At 45.7% G+C, this 21,320-nt stretch overlaps 1 protein-coding gene across 1 annotated transcript in view; it reads left to right on the top strand.

Annotated features, from left to right (window-relative positions):
* Window positions 1-19,700, top strand: part of LOC147459827 (aminopeptidase P1-like) — a 213,488-nt gene extending 193,788 nt beyond the window's left edge. Inside the window, exons 10-16 of the mRNA XM_086511028.1 lie at window positions 16,163-16,297; window positions 16,371-16,451; window positions 16,521-16,575; window positions 16,659-16,763; window positions 16,910-16,981; window positions 18,018-18,142; window positions 19,404-19,700. Coding sequence (XP_086367154.1) covers window positions 16,163-16,297; window positions 16,371-16,451; window positions 16,521-16,575; window positions 16,659-16,763; window positions 16,910-16,981; window positions 18,018-18,142; window positions 19,404-19,568 — 738 coding nt within the window. The 3' untranslated portion in view covers window positions 19,569-19,700. The remainder of the gene's footprint in view (window positions 1-16,162; window positions 16,298-16,370; window positions 16,452-16,520; window positions 16,576-16,658; window positions 16,764-16,909; window positions 16,982-18,017; window positions 18,143-19,403) is intronic.
* The last annotated feature ends 1,620 nt before the right edge of the window (window positions 19,701-21,320 follow it).

Here is a 21,320-nt window from a genome sequence, read left to right as displayed (position 1 = left end):
GTCTCTATGCTATCGGACATTGATGGAGCCTTCTTGGAAGCAGTGGCTGACTTGCAACAGGTCAAAGTTCTAGAGGAAGCGTAGATCACAGAAGCTAAGCCCACAGCGGAAGCAATCTTGAAGAACACCTTTCAGCAAGTATCCCTTTACGATATGCTCCGACTCGATGCAACCCTCAGAAGTGACACCCTCTCAGTCATTCAGTCTCTGTACCCGGGTGCAGGGCCTAGTGGCGAGCACCTCCCCGTACAGCCCTGTCTTACATGATTTCCTATCGAGCAACACCTCTCACTGATTACAAAAGTCCTCGTCCCACTGTATCTATTCTTGGGCATCAATTCTCCGGCGTCATAGTCGATGGTGGTTTTGGGATCAATCTGATGCCATAGTTCACTATGTTGGCTTTAGGTTTGCAGCCTACCCGCCCTGCTCCATTCACTATCACATTGGCCGACCAGAGGACAGTCTATCCATTGGGCATAGTAGAAAAGGTGCCTCTGAAGGTCCAAGACTTCACCTTTAGCTTGGATTTTGTGGTGGTCAGTCTTCCCCAGGTGGAGGGAGGATTTCCTTTGCTTATTGGTAGACCATGGTTGCGGCACACTGAGGCACTTACTCCTGGCTCCCCCATGCAACCAATTCGACTTGAAGGAGGTATGGATCCAGTAGTTCATCACAGCTCGTTGTCAGTACAGTCCCGACCTCGAGCAGCCTACCCCACATGACCGGTCTGACGAAGACCTGCTGCAGTGGTTGGAAGCTACCACATCAATGCCGTGCTATGTGGTCTCTGTTCAAGCCTCACTTGTGGATACACTCTCTCTCCCGGATCCTCAGGCTAACACCAGTGACCCAAGTCGTACAGAAGAAAGTGTGCCAGTCCCAGAAGCAAGTATGCTAGTCCCTAATGACCATGATTCAAGTGTTCCTCTGATGGTAGTCGTCGGCGAAAGAGATCTCCTTTGCATGAGTTCGCCAACGTTCCACCTCTTCCTTTAACATCCCCTCGGTCTGACGCCCCGCCCACTCAAAAGCACTCTGTTGTGTTTGAAGACTTACCCTTCGAGGAGCTTCCACCATGATGGTTACAGGAGGAGTATGCGGAGTCTCCAATCGATCAAACACCAGCCCATGATGTCTCGAAGCTCCAAGAGGCAGCTCACTCTTCATCTTCTAAGGCGCCCTCTCCAGCTACACCTGACCCGGTTAAAGAAGTCAACCTGGGCGACCCTGACAACCCTCAACACATCCTCTTAGCAGCTTGGTTATGGGAGCATCCCGCGCTACTCGATCAGGTAATCTCTTTCATGCACTCTTTGAAAGATGTCTTTGCTTGGTCCTACAAGGATTTGGAAGGACTCCCACCAGAATTGGGTGTCCATACTATTCCTTTGGTTGAAGGGGCTAAGCCCTCCGAGCTTACAAGCTCAACCCAAAGTATGCAGAATCTAGAAAAAAATGCAAGAGGCAGGAATCATTGTACCTGTGGAGCACTCTGAGTGGTTATCACCCATGGTGATAGCGCCTAAGAAGCAGTCCAATAAAGTCCGTGTGTGCGTAGATTATCGCGCTCTGAACAAGGTAACTATCCCATACGGTTTTCCCACACCTTTCACTGAGCGTGTGCTTGAAGATGTAGCAGGGCATGTATTGTACAGTTTCATGGATGGTTTCAGTGGATACAATCAGCTTGGCATTCATCCAGGGGATCAGATCAAAACGGCTTTTGGGGTTGAAAAATGCTCCATCTTCCTTCAATCGCACAGTATATCTCATATTCTGTCCCTTGCTTACGAATCATCTTCGCATCTTCATTGACGATTTTTTGACTTTTTCAGATGCTCAATGTTCAACCGCAGTGGAAAATCTAGAGGAGCACCTTGCTCAACTCTCTGCTGTCTTCCTCAGGTGCAGAGAGGCACGCCTGAAGCTCAATCCGAACAAATGTCATTTTTTGGTCACTGAGAGCACACTTCTAGGCCATGTGGTGTCTGCTAAAGGTTTAGCGCCTGACCCAGAAAAGATAGTGGCCATCTTGAAGTTACCACCTCCCATCAACCCATTCCCAAGGAGGGTGGCTCCTTGGATGAGATTCGACAATGGCGACCCATCACCATCCTCAACTCATCCCACAAAATTCTTGCCAAGGATCTTGAGTTTGAGGATTCAGCCACTTCTACAGAGCATTATACATGGGACACAAACAAGTTTTGTCAAGGAGCGTAGTATCCTTGACAACATCTTTACTACTGGGAGGCTTCTGCCCTCGCGCGGCTCCGTGGTGAGGATCTCGTGATTCTTCTTCTCGAATTTGAGAAGGCCTACGATAGAGTTGACTCGGACTTTTTCGAGGGCACTCTACGCAGGATGGGCTTCTCAGATGCTTGGATCAGAGGTGTGTTAGCTCTATACAAATGGGCAAACAATCAGGTATTGTTGTCAGGAGGTAGAGGTGATCGTTTAATGCTCACGGGTTCGGTCAGATAGTGCTGCCCTCTTGCCCTTCCTCTTTCTGTTCTATGCTGAGGCAATGAGCAGGTTTTTGGTTTCACAGCAGGATGTGTGTGGCTTAGCGCTCCCTATTCGGGTAGATGAGCTACTTGATGATGAGTTTGTAGACGACTCAACCTTGTACTTGGATGGCCAGGAGGCCATCATAGGTGAGCAAGCTCTTGAGACTTTTTGTTGTGCATCAGGCGCATTGATCAACTGGAGAAAGACAGTGGCTTTCTCAGTTGGTAGTACTCCTACGCTTGATTGGATGCGAGGTGAGGGTTTCAGATGGATTCCCCCAGGGACTGCAGTTCAATAATTGGGCTGTCACGTTGGCTTGGACTTGTCTCCCGAGTAGCATATTTCTCCCCTCCTCCTGTCAATTAAGAGGAAGTTGTTACATTGGAGCTCCACACGACTTTCTCTGGCATGCAGAGTTGTAGTGGCTAACCAGGTGTTGTTGGCTACTATGTGGTACATCACTTCTTGTTGGATCTTTTCGAGTTCTTGCATCAGCTAGGTAGAGAGGTTGATCAGGAACTTCCTTTGGTCAAGGTGTGACACTCAGATAGCCCGGACCAGAGTAGCATGGCAGGTCATCATTCTTCCTTGTTGTCAGGGAGGGTTGGTAATCATAGACCCAGCAGAGCAAAGCAGAGCCCTTCTAGGGAAGTTTATCGTCAGAGGACTTCTTCCAGGAGAGGAGCCCTGGAAGGAGTTCTTGCTTCAGCGGCTTAGTGCTAGAGTGCCTCAGGTTGGAGGCCCCTGGCGACCTTGGACCAGATGGATTTTCACAGAGATGCGCAGAGTTGGCTTGAGCAGGAGACTGGAGGACCGCTTCGATGTGAGTCTGCTCCGATCCTGGGAGCAGTTGCGGAGATGCCTAGAGCAACGTCAGCCTACTTGCACGGAGGAGCGCCTGAGACAACCTCTTGTTTGGAACCCCATGGTTAGCACTCAGAGAGGCCACTTGGTTGGTAGTCGGCCTCATGTTTCCTCGGGTCCCATGGCAGAGGGTCCAGCATGCACTTTAGGTAACTGGCTACAGTTTTCAAGCTTGTCAGAGGAGCTTCAAGGCATCCAGCTACAAGGCATGAGAGGGGTACAGAGCATGTGTCAGAACATCTCAGAGGCAGTACAAGCTGAGTGGCTCACACCTCTCAAGTCAGTAGCGCCCAGATGGATGGGGGCCTTCACGCGACTGGAGGTTCTCATCTTAGTTCGGGCCTGCTCAGAGACTGTACCCTCCCTGTTTTTCGAGCTACAGGGTGAGGGACGCTTACACCGAGTTTCAATAGAGGCCCCACAGGTGGCAGAGTGCTGTTTAGAGGATCCAAGTGGTGGGCATCTGTGGGAGGACTTGTGTCATAGATCCTAACCTAGCAACTCTTGAGAGTATGGCCACTGGAGACTGTGGGCTTGGGAGAGTTTTCCACTGGCATGAGTTTAGTGGGGTCCTGGAGAGTGGTTTTGAAGGGACCCTTTCTTTCAGTACACTGTTCAACTGGGACATCGCATACTCGCAGCTACAAGGCATGAGAGGGGTGCAGAGCATGTGTCAGAACATCTCAGACACAGTACCAGCTGAGTGGCTCACACCTCTCAAGTCAGTAGCGCCCAGATGGATGGGGGCCTTCACGCGACTGGAGGTTCTCATCTCAATTCAGGCCTGCTCAGAGACTGTACCCTCCCTGTTTTTCGAGCTACAGGGTGAGGGATGCTTACACCGAGTTTCAGTAGAGGCCCCACAGGTGGCAGAGTGCTGTTTTCAGAGGATCCGAGTGGTGGGCATCTGTGGGAGGACTTGTGTCATAGATCCTGACCCAGCAGCTCTTGAGAGTGTGGCCATTGGAGACTGTGGGCTTGGGAGAGCTGTCAACTGGCATGAGTTCAGTGGGATCCTAGAGAGTGGTTTTGGAGGGACCCTTTCTTCTCATCAGACCATCCAGGCGTCCCTTTCTTTCAGTACACTGTTCGACTGGGATGTCACATACTCGCAGCACAGAGAGAGGCTCGTCCTGCTGCAGCACCTATTTGGCAGGAGGAGGGTCTCACAGCTTAGTTCTTGGCAGCTTTTTGGGAGAGGTTGTGGGACTCCAGACAATCCAGGCGAGTCACTTTGTTCCAGTAACTGATTGCACACTGATCTACAGCAGTTGGGAGCTGGCTTGTACATAGTGGTCTCTCGGCAGCATGTGCAGCTTGTGACTGTCCTCTAGCACAGCAGGTTTAGCTTCGTGTTCTTCGGCTGATGCCACCTCTTGCCACAGCTCGGCAATACACTTGCGGGGCAGCTACTTGGTCCACTTTCACGGGCCCGGCACTTCAGTTTGAGGTATCTTCTACCAGCAGGATGATAGTGATGCAGGGGGGTTAATCTACACTCCAACTTGCTACACAGCTTACTCCACAGGAGTGGTACAGTGAGAGAGAGGAGTGTTGGGAGCTCATCTGCGGCCTGACACTCTTGGTTCATGTGGCGGGCCCGTTGCTTCCGCATCTTCGAGGCTCGCCTTGTACCACCAGCAGAGACTGTTCGGGACCTTTGGCTAGAGCTGATCCATACTCTCAAAGGACAGTTCGAGAGACTCCAGGGCAGCTCCGACTGCATGAGGGAGCACAGAGAGGCTTTCCTTCGACTCTGGCGCCCTGGGCCTTTTTTCACCATGGTCCAGGGTGTGCTCAGATGGCACTACCGTCCACCTGTGTGGCTTTTCCCTCCTCCCATCTCTTGATTTAGCCTCATTGTACATATGCTGTTTTTTCATTGGGAGAGTCTCCCCATCATGATTGTTGTAGCCCTCTCTTGTAGAGGTGGTTGTAGCCCTATGGGCAATTTCATTAACTAATAGAAGGATCTTTTTCTCGAAAAAAAAATGGCGTTCAGAGCATTGTAGGCCATATAGATATCATCACGGGTTTATACACATGTATGTATAGGTGAACCGTGACTCAACCATTGACTCGACTCACTAGTGCTACTATACCCTTCCAATGGTCAAAACCTGAGGCTGAAGCATTTGCATACCTCAAAAAACGCCTCAGTGAAGCACCTATTGTAGTGGTTCCCGATTGGTCCATCCCTTTTCATGTGCATACTAATGCCAGTCAATTGGTTGTGGGTGCTGTGTTGACTCAGCCTAGTAAGGAGTACACCGTGGATCGCCTTGTACACTATGCAAGTCGCCTGCTCACCAAAGTAGAGCGCAACTATAGCACCACAGAAAGGGAAGGTTTGGCTATTGTATATGCTATCCAAAAATTTCGCTATTATTTATTAGGGGTCCACTTCATAATTATTACTGATCACCATGCCCTGCGCTATCTGCTTAATAAGCCGCAAGTTGCAGGTCGAGTATGGAGATGGCTACTCTTATATCAAGAGTTTGATTTCGAAGTGGTACTCAGACCCGGCAAACATCATGTCCTTGCTGACCACCTCTCTCGCATTCCAACAGGTGAAGAAGCAACAAGGGTTGCAGATGACTTTCTAGATAGCAGTCTCTTCAAGGTGGATACCACTCCGAAATGGTACGGCGATGTCTTACATTTGCTGTCTACTGTTTTGTACCCTGAGAATGCGTCTCCACTGCAGAAGAGAAGATTTCTTTTAAAGTCTAGGCCATTCACTCTGATTGGAGACCAGCTTTACAAGTCAAGACCAGATGGTGTTCTGAGACGGTGTGTCTCTCCTCATGAAGTTTAGAATATTCTGGAGGATGATCACTGGTGGCCATTACCCTGGTCACATCACCGCCCAGAAGATTCTACAGAGTGGTCTATGGTGGCCCTATGCTTTTTGAGATGCAATTGCCTATGTGAAAGTATGTGATGTGTTTTAACACTGTGGACCTAAACCAAGCAAGCAATCCAACCGTGTCTCTATGGCATGGCTGCTCTTTGAGCGATGGGGCATGGATTTTGTGCGTCCAATTGCTCCTCCGGCCTAACCAGGTAACCGGAATATATATTGGTGGCTACAGATTATGCAACCAAGTGGGCAGAAGTACTGGTGACAACTGATTGCACTGGCAATACTGTAGCCAAGTTTCTGTATGAAAATATTTTGCGCAGGTTTGGATATCCCCTGGAGATCACCAGTGATAGGGGCAGTCACTTTGTTAATGAAATGATTTTAACCTTGCTCGCCAACTACAAGATTTTTCATCGTAAGTCTTGTTTCTATTACCCTAGAGCAAATGGGCAGGCTGAGAGCACCAACAAGGTTCTGATAGCCCTTCTGCGGAAAGCATGTCATCTCCATCCGGCGTCTTGGGCTCAAGATATCCACGGCACCCTTTGGGAATACCGAACTTTCTTCAAAGCCACAACCAATCACACCCCATTTCAATTAGCCTTCGGTTTGGAAGCAATAGCACCCTTTGAATTCAACACAAGATCTCTGCGAGTAGGCAATCTGCATGCCAATGGGGGTGTGGGGTCTGCCTCTGTCTCTCGTCTCGCCCTATTGGAATGTCTGTCTTCTGTCCCCCGAGTTTTTTAGTGGATTCTTGCTCTCTGTCAAATCAATCAGTGAAGCGTATTCTTTCATAGTTACATTTTGCTTGGGGGTTAATTGCATCATCTATTTATTGAGTTACTGAGGTCTCAATCTCTTCATATTTAATTGGGTATTTCTCTCTTCTCATGGAGCCTTCTCGACGCTTTCTCATCTTAACCGCATTGCTGCTTTCCCTCATGGTGTTCTTTTTTTTTAGAATATGCTAGTTGTTGTATCACTGTGTCTTTTCCCATTCATCTTACATGTGGAATTCAAGATTTGTTGGGTAGCCATGGTCAACATCGCAATCTAACCTTCTTTTCCCCTAGCTATGCTGTGTAGCATGCAACCTTTCCTTTCCTTTTATGGATGCTCTTCACAAGAACTTACAGATAGAAATAGGTGGAATTCTTGGAGAGTTGGTGTACAAATTCACAGCTACTGGAAACTGGAAAACATTCTACTTCACGTTTAGAAGGCAACAATTTATCAGATTTAACAATTTCTACCTCCCTCGCCCCTACCCTCCCCACTCGCCCTCACCTGCCATCTTTCGCCCCTATCCTCATCCCTTGTGCCCTCGCCCCTCACCACCCCTCCCTCGCCCCTACCCTTCTCACTAGTTCCTCTACCTAATCCCCTCGCCCCTATCTCACCTTCTCTCGCCCCTACCCTCATCCCCCTCGCCCCTACCCTTCTCACTAGTCACTCTACCCAGTCCCCTCACCCCTATCTCCCCTTCTCTCGCCGCTACCCTCATCCCCCTTGCCCCTACCCTTATCTCTCGCCCCTACCCTTATCCCTTGCCCTCCCTAACCTACCCTCGCATCTCCCCTTCTCTCGCCCCTACCCTCATCCCCCTCGCCCCTACCCTTATCTCTTGCCCCTCCCTAACCTACCCTCCTACCTCGTGCCACTCGCCCCTCACCACCCACCCTCGTCCCTTGTGGTCTCGCCCCTCACCTATTTCCACGCCCTCACCCCTAACCTAACCTCACCCCTCGTCCCTACCCTATCACCTAATCTCCTTGCCTCTACCCTATAACCTCGAACCTATCCACACTCCTCGCTCGTTCCCTAATTAGTCCCTACCCTATTCCCTTGCCAAAAAAATACAGTATCGGACGCTCTCCATCGACCCTCTCCCTCGACCCTACCCGCCCGTCTTCTTCCATCGTCCCTACACATCAAGCGCCCCTTGCTTATTTTGTTACCCCAACGCTTTTCCTCTCTCTTCGCTAGAATTGATTGATATGGCAGGTACCAGCAAGCAAGTGCAAAAGGCAACTTTGCGCAAAAAGCCAGTTGTGGCTGCAAAATCAAGGAGTGATGACTCAGATAACAGTAGCAAAGGCCTCGAAGCATTCACCTCAAGTGACCCAGTGATGAAAGCTACAATGCCTCAGCAGCAGACTCAACGTCGGATTCTGAAGCTGACTATGATTCGGATGCTTCCAGTGATCACCCGGAACCGTAGAAGGGGATTCAAAGCAAAGGCAAAAGTCAAGTCATCACTCATGAGATAAGGAGGCCTTCAACATCGAAAAACCGCTCAACCTTCTCCTAGGATTTTTTTCTACAGCCGCCTCGACCATCTCTGCGCGAGGTCCTTTCCAATGCTCAGCTACAGAGTCTAGGTCTCACAGCACTGGCTGCGAGCGATCTACCAACCACAGTCCTTGTTGAGATGATCCGCGAACTTTTGAAAAACTTCCCAAGGTAAGGGGCCACAAACTCACTCCTACACGGCTTGGCCATGCCATGGGTATGACCACCTTTCCAGCGGTGAAACCGGTCACACACACTTTTTCTCAGTTGTCCAAGGATGCAACCATTCAAGCATGTCAAGAGTTGCTCAGCATGGATCACCCCGACTACGAAAGAAACAAACAGCTCCTTGCCATCTTTAGGTACTATTTTCTAGCCAGAGAAGCAAAAGCAAATAAGGGGAAGTGTGACCTACCCACTACATTCTTCCACTTAGACGGCCTCTACTGTTTGATAAACACCTTACCCTGTGGATTCCACCAGATTCTCTTTACATCCTTACAATCTCAGGCCAAACAATTTCGGGCCCAGGTGCAATGTGTGCAGTTGAGCTTCAAATGTTTTGCAGCACCTCTTTTGGCGTGGGTAATAAATATTCATGTAACCTCTGCCCAAGTGGATGAGGATACTCAACCAGTGCTGCGAATTGGGAAAAGAAAATCTCTAACTAGTGAGACTAAGCAGGGAGTAAAGAAGAAAAAGAAGATCAAAGCCAAGGTGGTTAAAAACTGAGTCGAGTCTCTACGATCATTGCCAAGGTCAAAGAGCCAACAGACTAGGGTGACACATCTTTCAGGACGCTCTTCTTCTACATCCATTCCTTGCTCTACTATGCCAATGTCTACTTCCACTCCTCGTGACGAGTCCGCCGCTTCTCCCTCACAACATCCTCTTCCTTCTTCTCCCATTTTCACCCCTCTCCTAGTAAATATATCTCCGTCTCAATCCAGTTCAGCACAGGTCGACTGACACAAACATCTATGCATACACGATACACTTTTACTTCGGAGATTGATTCTGTCTACATAGATGGTATTTACAGACGCTTATGTACAGAGGATCCACGGAGACCTCTAGGGGATCTCACATATATATTGAGAGAGACTACAGGATGCAGCAGTAGATGCATACCCACACACTGAGCCTGGGCAGCGACGACGTTCTGGGAGCATACCCCAGAATAGCTGGTATGACGAGGAGTGTAGAGAGACTAGAGCCCGACTTCACAGAGAGGTACCTGTAGGGGTCATTACTCACAGGGAGTCGCGGATTGCTTCTCGGTGTTTGGTACGACTGCAGAAGAGGGCGTTTGGTATGACAGAAGAAGAGGGAGTTTCTAGCTCTACTAGAACAGGATTTATATCAGTTTTTTTTGAGACACGATTAAGGCGAGGCATGGCGACTCTTCCATGAGCACTCTCCCCCACCAGTCATAACTTCTATAGAGGTATGGGGTTAGTATGCATCATCTCTCTACACAGTCTCAAGCAGCCACCTCTTCCTGATCCGTCGAAGCCATGCCCACACACATGTGCTTTCTTTATTGCCGAGATGGTAAAGAAAGCCATTAACAAGATGAAGACTAGGAGAGCATATGATCACAATGGCCTGGTAGCAGAGCATTTTATACATGCCAAAGATCTGCTCGCAAAGCTTCTAGCAGTGATGTTCAACCGGGCCATGTGCAAGGCCTACCTGATACTTGGAGTTTGTCCACTATCGTACCTATCTTTAAGTCAAGGGACCCTATGGAGCTTGGGAATTACCGCACTATCATGATTAGACTTACATTGACACGGTTGTACGCATCCATCCTTGAGCAGCAATAGTAGATGGGCAGAGAGAGGAGGTGTACGGGCAGCAAGACAGGCGGGTTCTAGAAGAGGTTTCTCTACTCTTGATCATATTCGGACACTTAAGAGCCATTATTGAGGAGGGGAGATCACGTGGGAAACGGCTCTATTGTTGCTTTGTGGACTTCCGCAAAGCCTTCGATACAGTGCCTAGAGCTAAATTGATGCGCAGACTGTAGGACATGGGGGTACCCAAAGAGTTGGTTTGGGGGATCACAGATCTATACAAGTCAAGAATGGGGCATGTACGCACTCCAGAGGGGATTTCTTATTTGGTTCACTTCACTATTGGGTGAAACAGGGCTGCCCGCTATCGCCTACACTATTTGGCATGTATGTGGATGAGGTTGCTGACTACATTGAGAGGGATGGTGATAGAGGAGCATAATTGGTAGGGACATGGATCCCATTATTGTTATATGTTGATGATATTGTGTTGATTTCAAACTCTCCGGAGGGGATGCAGCATCATTTAGATGCTTTGTAAACATTTGCCCACGATAGTGGATTGTCTGTTAACCTTGGAAAAACCAAGGTTATGGTGTTTAACACCACACCACAATGGGTCAGGAGGTCAGCACCCACTTTTACATACGGCCAGGAGACGGTGGAGTATACAGATGCATACACTTATCTTGGGGTAGTCTTCAGTGGACCGGTGTTTTCATTGAGGAGAGCAGCAAAGACTAGATTGACGAGAGCTTATGTAGCCTTGGGAGGATTAGAGAAGATGTGTTCGCAGGTTTAGTTTCAGGAACCTCGAACAAAGCTGTGGCTTTTTGACACTCTAGTGGCTTCAGCTATGCTTTATGGGGTTCAGATTTGGGGACCCTCAGTGGACCACCATGGAAGATCTGGTAGCACTGATGAATGGAGATGTATGGAGAGGCCTCTGGTCTCTATGATCTCTCAGCTAATTCGAACTAGGGCCTCAATGCTACATGAGATTATTCGAGCCGAGCTAGCTGCCCCCCCTCTTGTAGTTGAGGCCCTTACTAGATCAATTTCCTTCATGCATAATGTATGGGATCTCCCCAGATACAGATATGATCGGCTAGCCCTTGAGTCATCCCGATAGCTAGCGCTACAGGGGGACACCGCATGCTGGTATGGGTAGATGACTATTTGCAGAGGCGGACATTGACGAAGCTCTTCAGCGACCAATGCAATACTTTCTCAGACAACGCCCAATGTCGGGCATCTTTGGGCATTGATGATGATTCCAGTCCGACGATTTTAGTCTTTGGACTAGATCCATGAGGATTGTATCAGTTTGGTCTCATAGGTCATTTTGGCCTTTTGAAGACGTTTAATATAACATTTCATTTCTCTCTCTCTCTATGTGGGCCAGATATATGTGGATTAGAGTGAGAGCGGAGACAGGGAGGCCACTCTTCATTGTAATATGCTATTTTTCCCCCAGCACATCTCATTATGCTTCGCCCAAGGGGCAGTCACCCTACATGATATTTGATGAGGACATATGGGAGTTCTCTAGGGATGGAGATGTCATTCTTCTCGAAGACTTTAATGCCAAGGCGGTCAAGAGAGCTTTCTACAGTATCTCAGAGGAAATATTGAGAGAATTGGATGTCAATGATATGGGATTGCCCCGTTGTTCACAGGATGAGGAGCACACTAGATATGGGAGATATCTGACAGATATGGGGACTGCACATGGATTGGCCATCTTGAATGGCCTACAAAGATTTCCAATGTCCAGTGAGTTCACTTTTTTTCCTCATAGACATGGGGCTAGCATAGTGGATTATGTTTTGTCTCAACCCAGTTTCATACCCTCTATCTAGGACTTTACAGTCGGGTGCAAGCCTATTGGGGTAGCTGTAGATCATGCCCTCCTCAAGTTTACCATCTCATTCCAGTTTAGCAAATCCAGACTGGCAGAGACATCTACGCATACACGATACACTTTTACTTCGGAGACTGATTTTGTCTAAATAGATGGTATCTACAGACGCTTATACACAGAGGATCCGGGGAGACCTCTAGAGGACCTCATTTATATATTGACAGACAGTACAGGATGCAGCAGCAGAGGCATACCCACACACTGAGCCTGGGCAGCGACGACGTTCTGGGTGCATACCTCAGAATAGCTGATGATGAGGAGTGTAGAGGGTCCAGAGCCCGACTTCAGAGTAAGGTACTTCTAGGAATCATCACTCACAGGCAGTCACGGATTGCTTCTCAGTGTTTGGTTTGACGGAAGAAAAGGGCGTTTCTAGCTCGATTAGAGCAAGATTTATACCATCTATTTTTGAGCCAGGATTCAGGCGAGGCATGGCGACTCTTCCATGGGCATTCTCCCCCACGAATCATCACTTCTACGGAGGTATGGGGTCAGTATGTATCATCTCTCTACACAGTCTTGGCGCAGCCACCCCTTCCAGATCCGCCAGAGCCATGCCCACACACACGTGCTTTCTTTACCGCCGAGATGGTAAAGAAGGCCATTGACAGGATGAGGACTAGGAGAGCATATGATCACGATGGCCTAGTAGCAGAGCATTTTATACATGCTAGAGATTTGCTTGCAGAGCTTCTAGCAGTGATGCTCAATTGTGCCATGTGTGAGGGCCTACCTGATACTTGGAGTTTGTCCACTTTCATACATATCTTCTAGTGAGGGGACTCCATGGAGCCTAGGAACTACCGCACTATCATGATTGGACACACATTGGCACGGTTGTAGGCATCCATCCTTGAGCAGCAGTTAAGTAGATGGGCAGAGAGTGTGTATACGAGCAGCAGGACAGGCCGGTTTCAGGAAAGGTTTCTCTACTTTTGATCATATTCTGACACTCAGAGCCATTGTTGAGGAAGGAAGATCACGTGGGAGACGGCTCTATTGTTGTTTTGTGGATTTCCGCAAGCCTTTGAAACAGTGCCCAGAGCTAGATTGATGCGCAGACTGCAGGAGATGGGGATACCCATAGAAGTTGATTTGGGGGATCACGGCTCTATACAGGTCAATAGTGGGGCATGTACGCACTCTAGACGGGATTTCTGATTTGGTTCAATCCACTATCGGTGTGAAACAGGGCTTCCCGCTATCTCCTACACTATTTGGCATGTATGTGGATGAGGTTGCTGACTACATTGAGAGGGATAGAGGAACACAGTTGGAAGGGACATGGATCCCACTATTGTTATATGCTAATGATATTGTGTTGATTTCTGACTCTCCGGAGGGGATGCAACATCATTTAGATGCTTTGTACACATTTGCCCATGATAGTGGATTGTTTGTTAACCTGGGGAAAACCAAGGTTATGGTGTTTAACACCACACCACAGTGGGCCAGGAGGTCAGCACCCACATTTACATATGCCAGGAGACAGTGGAGTATACAGATGCGTACACCTATCTTGGGGTAGTCTTCAGTGGACGGTGTTTTCATTGAGGAGAGCAGTAGAGACTAGATTGATGAGAGCTTATGCAGCCTTGGGAGGGATGTGTTCGCAGGTTCAGTTTCAGGAACCTCGAACAAAGCTGTGGCTTTTTGACACTCTAGTGGCTAACATTTCGTTCTCTCTCTCTCTCTCACACACACACACATACTTTTTCTTTTGTAAATCTTGTTGATGGAATTTAGAGGAGGGAAACCTCAAAGCAAGGAAAACCCGTGCAAAATAAAAGATACACACGCACACACTTTTTCTTTGTAAATTTTGGTGATGGAATTTATAGGTGGGAAACCTCGAAGCAAGGAAAACCCACGCAAAATATAAGATACAAAAAGTGGAGCACCATGAGGCTCCGAAGGCTAGAAACAGTCAAAAGTAAATCCTGCAGGCATCAAGAGTGATGTCCCCAACATCATGAGAAAAATGCAGCGCTTGACCAAGCAACAATTTGAAATAGGGAAAGGGGTCAACATCAGTGCCTTGAAACATTTATGAATTCCTATGGTGCCAGATGGCCCACAGAACCCAAAATCTGACCAATGAAAAACACCGTTAATTGAGATTGCAGAGACTGGAGCACCCAAAAAAGCCAAAACCGTCTGTAAAAAATGCCGGAAGTAAAACGCAGCCGAAGAGCAGCCAACACTTGCCGAATGAAGCATCTGGAGCAGTGACAACCCCACAATAAGTGTGGCACAGTCTTCTCAGCTTCATGGCATCTTAGGCAGCGAGAAGGCGCAATATGTCGTGCATGCAATAAGCTGCCAACAAGTAGAGCTCCCACTAAGCAGCACCACAAGAAAATACGTTCCTTCAGGGGTAGATGACTCTGCCAAATGCTAGACAATGGTCATTGCCACCACAAGGATGACTTGGAGAGTGACCACAGCTGATTATCATTCTGCACAATCCACACATCAGATTGCAGGAGGGCATAAATATTGCCATCTGAAATGCATTTCAATCTGGTAGTAGCAAGATTCTAGTCTTTGAGGTGTGGCACTAGGCCAAAATAGTTATAGGCTCCCAAGCTTGGGGGTAAGCTAGTTAGCCTCTATGGCTAGGAGGTGAGTCAGATGTCTTTGCGTTTTGCTATTTTATGTGCTTGTTTGGCATGGGTCATGTCATGTGTGCAGCATGGGGTATTGGAGCAACATTCTTATGCGGCCTGGGGACATGGACAAAACCACTAGAGCTCATGGGGCCATGATGGCCTACATGACAGGTTCATTCCACTCCCAAAATAGGGTGGTATGCAATGCTTGTAGTGGGAGAAGTTAGCCTCTGTAATCAACGGCTGATTGGTTGATCCACTTGAACACACGAACTGCAACTGAGAAATTGAAACTAAACAGAAAAATTCACTCTTTTACTTTGCAATCGACACGGGAGAGGCGTAGAAGATTGGCCCTCAAGTCGAGTGCCCCTCACAATATATTTTTTAATAGATAATCAATATAGAGCTAACAATTGTTTGTGGGACCATGCACTCTATATTTGAGTTTGCAACTGAGCCCTAGCCTTTAACTTACAGGCACTGGCTTTTAAAGCAACATTTTTATCTGCTATTTACAACTTGTGCACAAAAGTACATTAAAAGTCTTCTACTTCAATAAGTGACACCCAGAAATCAACTCCGAGCATAATCAGGGCTCTTTTCCACGTGCCAACTCAGGGTGACTGGGAACTTTCAACTATTACCTGCAGACTATATGCAGCTCTTCTCGGGTAGTCATGACCCAAAAGCTTTTGTGCAGCTCAGCAAGTTCAGCTGATCTTTTACTGGCTGAGCTTCTCCATTCTTTAGCCATTGCAGCCCCCTTCCTGATGAGTGGCACTTGTTGATTGTACCAACTGGAATTCACAGATATTTTGGTGTACTTTGCTACTCGTCTTGGTTATTGCATCTTCCTATGGGTGGTTCAAGCAGCACCTCATGGACGTTTTTTTTACCTTAGGGGTTGAATGGCGAGATGGGTTAAACTCATGCATTCATTCATTCGGAATGCAATCCATAGGAAGGCCTTTTAAATAACCAATTCCAAGGTAAGTTAGCCATCGAAAGCAAAGGTTAATGACCTCTCCGACGACTTGAATGGAAACATTGTTTTAAATTGCTTGTGCCCAACAACCCTCGCAAAACCCCTTTTTTATGCTTTTTTACAGACATTGATAGTTGTGGACAGGTGAAGTTGCCTTAGAGAAAGATACTTGAAATCGAGCATTAGTGGTGGTAGTTTGAGTGCCTTAACATGCTATTTAAAAAGGGGATATGTACAAGATGTTGATTGGCTTTGATTTTACTTTTAAGTTTCAACAATTACTTGATTTGAAAACAGCTATTTATGGGTCCCAGCTTTGAGACTATATCTTCAGTCGGTGCAAATGCAGCCATCATCCATTACGTACCAAATGCCGACACATGTGCAGAAATGGAACCAGAGAGCATCTATCTATGTGATTCTGGAGGACAGGTATCTCAGTTGAGTTTCTCTTTAGAGTTTTTTTTTGTAACAAGGAACATCAAAGGTCTCTCATTAATTTCAGTATCTGGATGGTACAACGGACATCACAAGGACCGTGCATTTTGGCAAACCTTCTGCCCATGAAAAATCATGCTATACTAAGGTATTCTTGTTCATTGGTATTTGCTTGTGCCAAGTTTAGGTTTAATGATATATGTAAACACGTGGACAGGTTCTGAAGGGGCATATAGCCCTAGATACAGCAGTGTTTCCAAATGGTACCAATGGTAAATTTCTCATTCTATTGTTCAAAGATTGTTGTCCTTCGATTTATTCATTGAATAACAGTGTACTTTCCTGTCAAGTGCAGGGCATGCCCTTGATATTTTAGCAAGAATTCCCTTATGGGGTAGCGGCCTAGACTATAGGCATGGTACAGGACATGGAGTGGGCTCATATCTCAACGTTCATGAAGGTACAAAATTATGTTATGAGGATGAAACACATTACTGTACATAGATATGCTTCTAGGGCTTGCGTTAACACATATGCTAGGGTTTTGATTTTGTCCAAAAGGCTTCATGAAGACAGCATATTGACTCCTTCCCTATGGTTCCATAGGTCCACATTTGATAAGTTTTCGTCCTCAAGCTCGAAATGTTGCTCTTCAGAATTCAATGACTGTCACTGATGGTAAGTTGATGTCTGTTCGTGTAAAGTCATCAAAATAGCCCTGTATTTTGTGGAAATTCTCAAAAACACCCTGAAATTTTGAAATTTTTTAGGATCATATTGTACCAATTTTTGATTGGATGCTCCAGTTTTCACATTGTTTATCCTTCTTGATAGTAGAGATATATCTTTTAAAAGTCTTAGAAACATCACAAATACTGGCATTCGTTTTTGCTAATAATGAACTGTTTCATCCTGAGAGCCTACAATACCATCAAATATCCTGCTTCTGTCCTCTTCTACCGGGGGAGAACTATTTTCCTATGGAGAGTTGCAAAACATAATGACCTGGGTGTTTCTGGAATTCTGGTAAAACTCAAGCTTTAAAAATGGGTATATTTGGTAAAATTTACCTATCAGGGGTATTTTTGAGGTTTTTGAAATGAGAGATATTTTGGGAATTTCCCAAAATTTCAAGGGCATTTGAGTAATTCTCCCCTTTTTTGGGGTGTGCCTATGTGTGTTTTGTGGCGGCAAGGGGAGGTAGTTTGTTGTTGTTAGGTTGTTGGTTTATCACTTCCATAGAAAGGATGCAGCAGTGCAAAGTAGAACCATTGCTAGTCAGATCAGAAAGGGTGCCCATACTCCCGTCTCGGCTGTCCATTCTTCACCTCGCCAAGAACAAACATTTACTCCTCTGATCTCCTGCTCTCAAAAAGTGTGCGAGCAACTCTCCTGACTCTGTTCTGATTATTATTGTGTCTGTATCCTTCGTGCTCGACTTCTTTTTCATATTTAAATCACAGAGCAAGTTTCTCATTCTTATTGTGTCTGTATCCTTCGTGCTGGAATTCTTTCTGATTATTATTGTGTCTGTATCCTTCGTACTGGAATTCTTTCTGATTATTATTTGTGTCTGTATCCTTCGTGCTGGAATTCTTTTTCATATTTAAATCACAGAGCAAGTTTGCAAGATGTTCGTTGTTTGTGTCACAAGGGGCATGTGATTTGACAAATTTTAACCTACTTTTTCATTTGCTGCATAATTGCATGACAGAACCAGGTTATTATGAAGATGGGAAGTTTGGAATCAGGCTTGAGAATGTTCTGATTGTGAAAGAAGCCTCCACAGATTTCAACTTTGCAGACAAGGGGTATCTTGCATTCGAGCACATTACTTGGGTAGGTGAAAGAGTAGAGTTTTGTTGGGATTAGTCACTACTATTCATGATGGATCTGTCTGTCTTTTTGGCCTGCCATTGGCAACAGCCTTGGTGTTTGGTTGGGTTTTTTTAGCGTTGGAGATAAGAAATGATGGTTTTAAGTGGATATCTTTAAATTATTGTTTCTTCTTTAATGCCCGATCTTGAGATTGAAAACAACAAAGACCATTCTCTTTGCTTTTGAACTCATTTCTTGATCATCTCCCCCCCCCCCCCCCCCCTTTTTTTCCTCTCTTTCACACATACACAGACATACCCTTAGAAATACTAACCTTTATTTTTGGGTAGGCTGTCTTAAATTCTTTAGCCGTTTTTTTGCTTGTTTTGTTTTTTGGGCTGACTACATTTTGTCTATAAACTGATATGTATGAGCCCTGGGCTTTATCAAAAAATAAACTTTGATGTCTGCATATCGTGGATTACAACTACGTTTTATCATGTCAAACTCATCTGGTCGCTTTTGGGATCTTCTCATGCGTTAAGTAGCATGATGCAAAGATGCACAAAGTAGACTTTTCCTACATTTTGTCAAGATATATCTTGATGTCTGCATATGATGAACCAAAGTTTATTAGAGGGGAAACTCCTAAAGGGACGTTTTAACATGAAACATGGTGATGCAAAATACCATGATGCTCTCTTTATTCAAATCCTTCCATACGAAGTATGGTGCCATAATTCATTTTTGACTAACGGTACTCTTAAGGATCTAAAGCATCTTCAAGAGACTTTTGTGGTACTTCTAAACAAATCTTACCGTTCTTCTTTGGTGTCACCACCACTGAAGAGACCCACTCTAAATCTTTAATTGGATAAATAAAGCCTACACTCAAAAGTTTCCTTACCTATGCCAGCATCATATCCTGCTGAACCACAGGGAGTCGCCAAAGTCGTTTCACGATATGCCTACTACCTTCCTTCAAGTTGATGTGATCTGTGACCCGTGTGTTTTGGTCATACCCTTAAATACAGAGCCTTGAAAAACCTTCTAACATGGTCATCGAGTTGTTTGTTTGCTTTTGGGATCATCTCATGCCTGGGATAGCTTGATGCAAGGACACAGAAGTAAACTTGCAAAATGGAACAAAGACTGTGCGATTCTGTATGTTATGATGAAGATTGAGTTTAATATACCACATGTTCTACTCATAATAAACTAGCACCCTAAACCCTAAGCTCATTTACGCTTCATTGTTGTCCTAATACTTTGGTCCTTTCAGGTTCCTTTTCAGAAGAAGCTGATTGACGAGTCCCTATTATCAACAACAGAAAGAGATTGGGTCGATGATTATCACCGAGATTGCCGAATGCATCTGAGTCCTCTCCTCTCAGGATCTGAACTGGAGTGGCTGATGAAGGCAACACAGCCTTTATCTGCTCATTAAATTAAGCTCCAAAAGAAAATAAGCCAGCACGGAATACAAATGAAAAGCTTTAAAGCACAATTCTTTTACTAAGAGGCTGCTTCTGGCTGTTATTCAGATTGTTTATTTATAATATGAATGCATTGCACTCTACTTCTTGCATTTAGACAAAGAAGAATCCCTTGCCCCCCCCCTCTCTCTCTCTCTCTCTCTCTCAAGTGTTGTCGAGTGGTTATTGCATTTCCATCTCGAGGACCAGGTCTTGTGTTCAAGACTTTAGATAGTTCATTAAGGTCTCTTGGTTTTGTTCCTTCGACAGTAAGAATTATCTTCTTCTTCTCTTCCTCCTCTTCTCTTTGCATATGTGCCATGGGCAAGTAGCCTTCCATCAAACTCATACCTCAAAAGAATCTGGAGATGCATGGAAGAACTAAGTGCATACATGCATCCGTTTTCATGTGTTTTAAGTGATTCGAGTATTCTTGGGAGAGGAAATTTTGAAAATTTTCTCAAGCATTATTGGTGCTAAGCAAGGGTGTCTACTTTCACCAACTCTCTTTAGTCTATCCATTGATGAGTTTGGGAGTACAGGTTCTTGAGTAAATGAATGAAGGGATTGAGGAAGTCTTTATTGGTAATGTTTTGATCATGTTGTTCCTATATGTAGATGTAGTCCTTTGGCTTATACTCGAGAAGATGTAGATGTAGTCCTTTGGCTTATACTCGAGAAGATGCACAAAAGGTAGTGACCATCTTTGAGTTTGCTTGCAAGGAGGTTTGATGGAAAGACCAAGGTTATTTGACAAAGGTTATGCTTGCGAAAACTCTCAACAAGGACAAACCATGCATTGTGGATAGTCAAGAGCCACCTGAAGTAATACAAAGTTTCAAGTACCTTGGCCTTGAGGTTCCAACCAATCACAAATGACGTGGCATTTGTGAAAGTGCCATGCGTCGTCTTGAAGTTGCGTAGAGAGCCCATTGTGCCTTTGATAACATGTGGAGTAGGGGATATCAAATGTTGGATTCTCAAGAAATATCTCTTTGATATATTGGTAACGCTTGAACTTATGTATGCACACAATGCACCTTGAAAGTTCAAGAGATTGAGAATTGTATCCTACTTGAGTGCTTAGTTTTTTATCTCATTCAAGTGGGTTCTCACATTTTTAGGTATGATCACATTCTACATAGCTTTCTCTCCCATTCACACCATGGATTCTCAATTGCCAATGTCATATCCATAGTCCTGAAGTGTTGGGACTCATTGATCATCTTAAAATGGAGTGAGGAAGACACGTTTCATCTAGTCGTATAGGTCCTAATTGAGTTTAGACGATGATAAATCTCTCTCTCTCTCTCTCTCTCTCTCTCTCTCTCTCTCTCACACACACACACACACACACACACACACTTAAAGGAAATTGGAATAAGCTTCTATCACCCAAGTGTGGTAGATTGGTTATCCCGATTCCCTCTTGAGCAACAAGTTTTGAGATTTGAGATCTTTTGGGATTGTTCTACAACGTTGAAACTTCTCTTCTCAACCTTTAAGAAAGAGGTTCTGAGGAAGAGCTCATGTATGCACACAATGCACCTTGCAAGTTCAAGAGATTGAGCATCATATCCTACTTGAGTACTTAGTTTTTTCGAGTGGGTTCTCTCAAATTTTTAGCCGTGATCACATTCTACATAGCTTTCTCTCCTCTCCACTAGGATGGTGGGAGGTACTAGGCACCAACTCTACTTTTATTCTCATGGAGGAATATACAT

Source organism: Adiantum capillus-veneris, chromosome 4, assembly GCF_014529385.1.
Source record: "Adiantum capillus-veneris isolate H3 chromosome 4, ASM1452938v2, whole genome shotgun sequence".
Lineage (NCBI taxonomy): Eukaryota > Viridiplantae > Streptophyta > Polypodiopsida > Polypodiales > Pteridaceae > Adiantum > Adiantum capillus-veneris.
The sequence above is the reverse complement of the archived record's forward strand: the minus strand, read 5'-3'. Positions and strand labels throughout refer to the sequence as shown.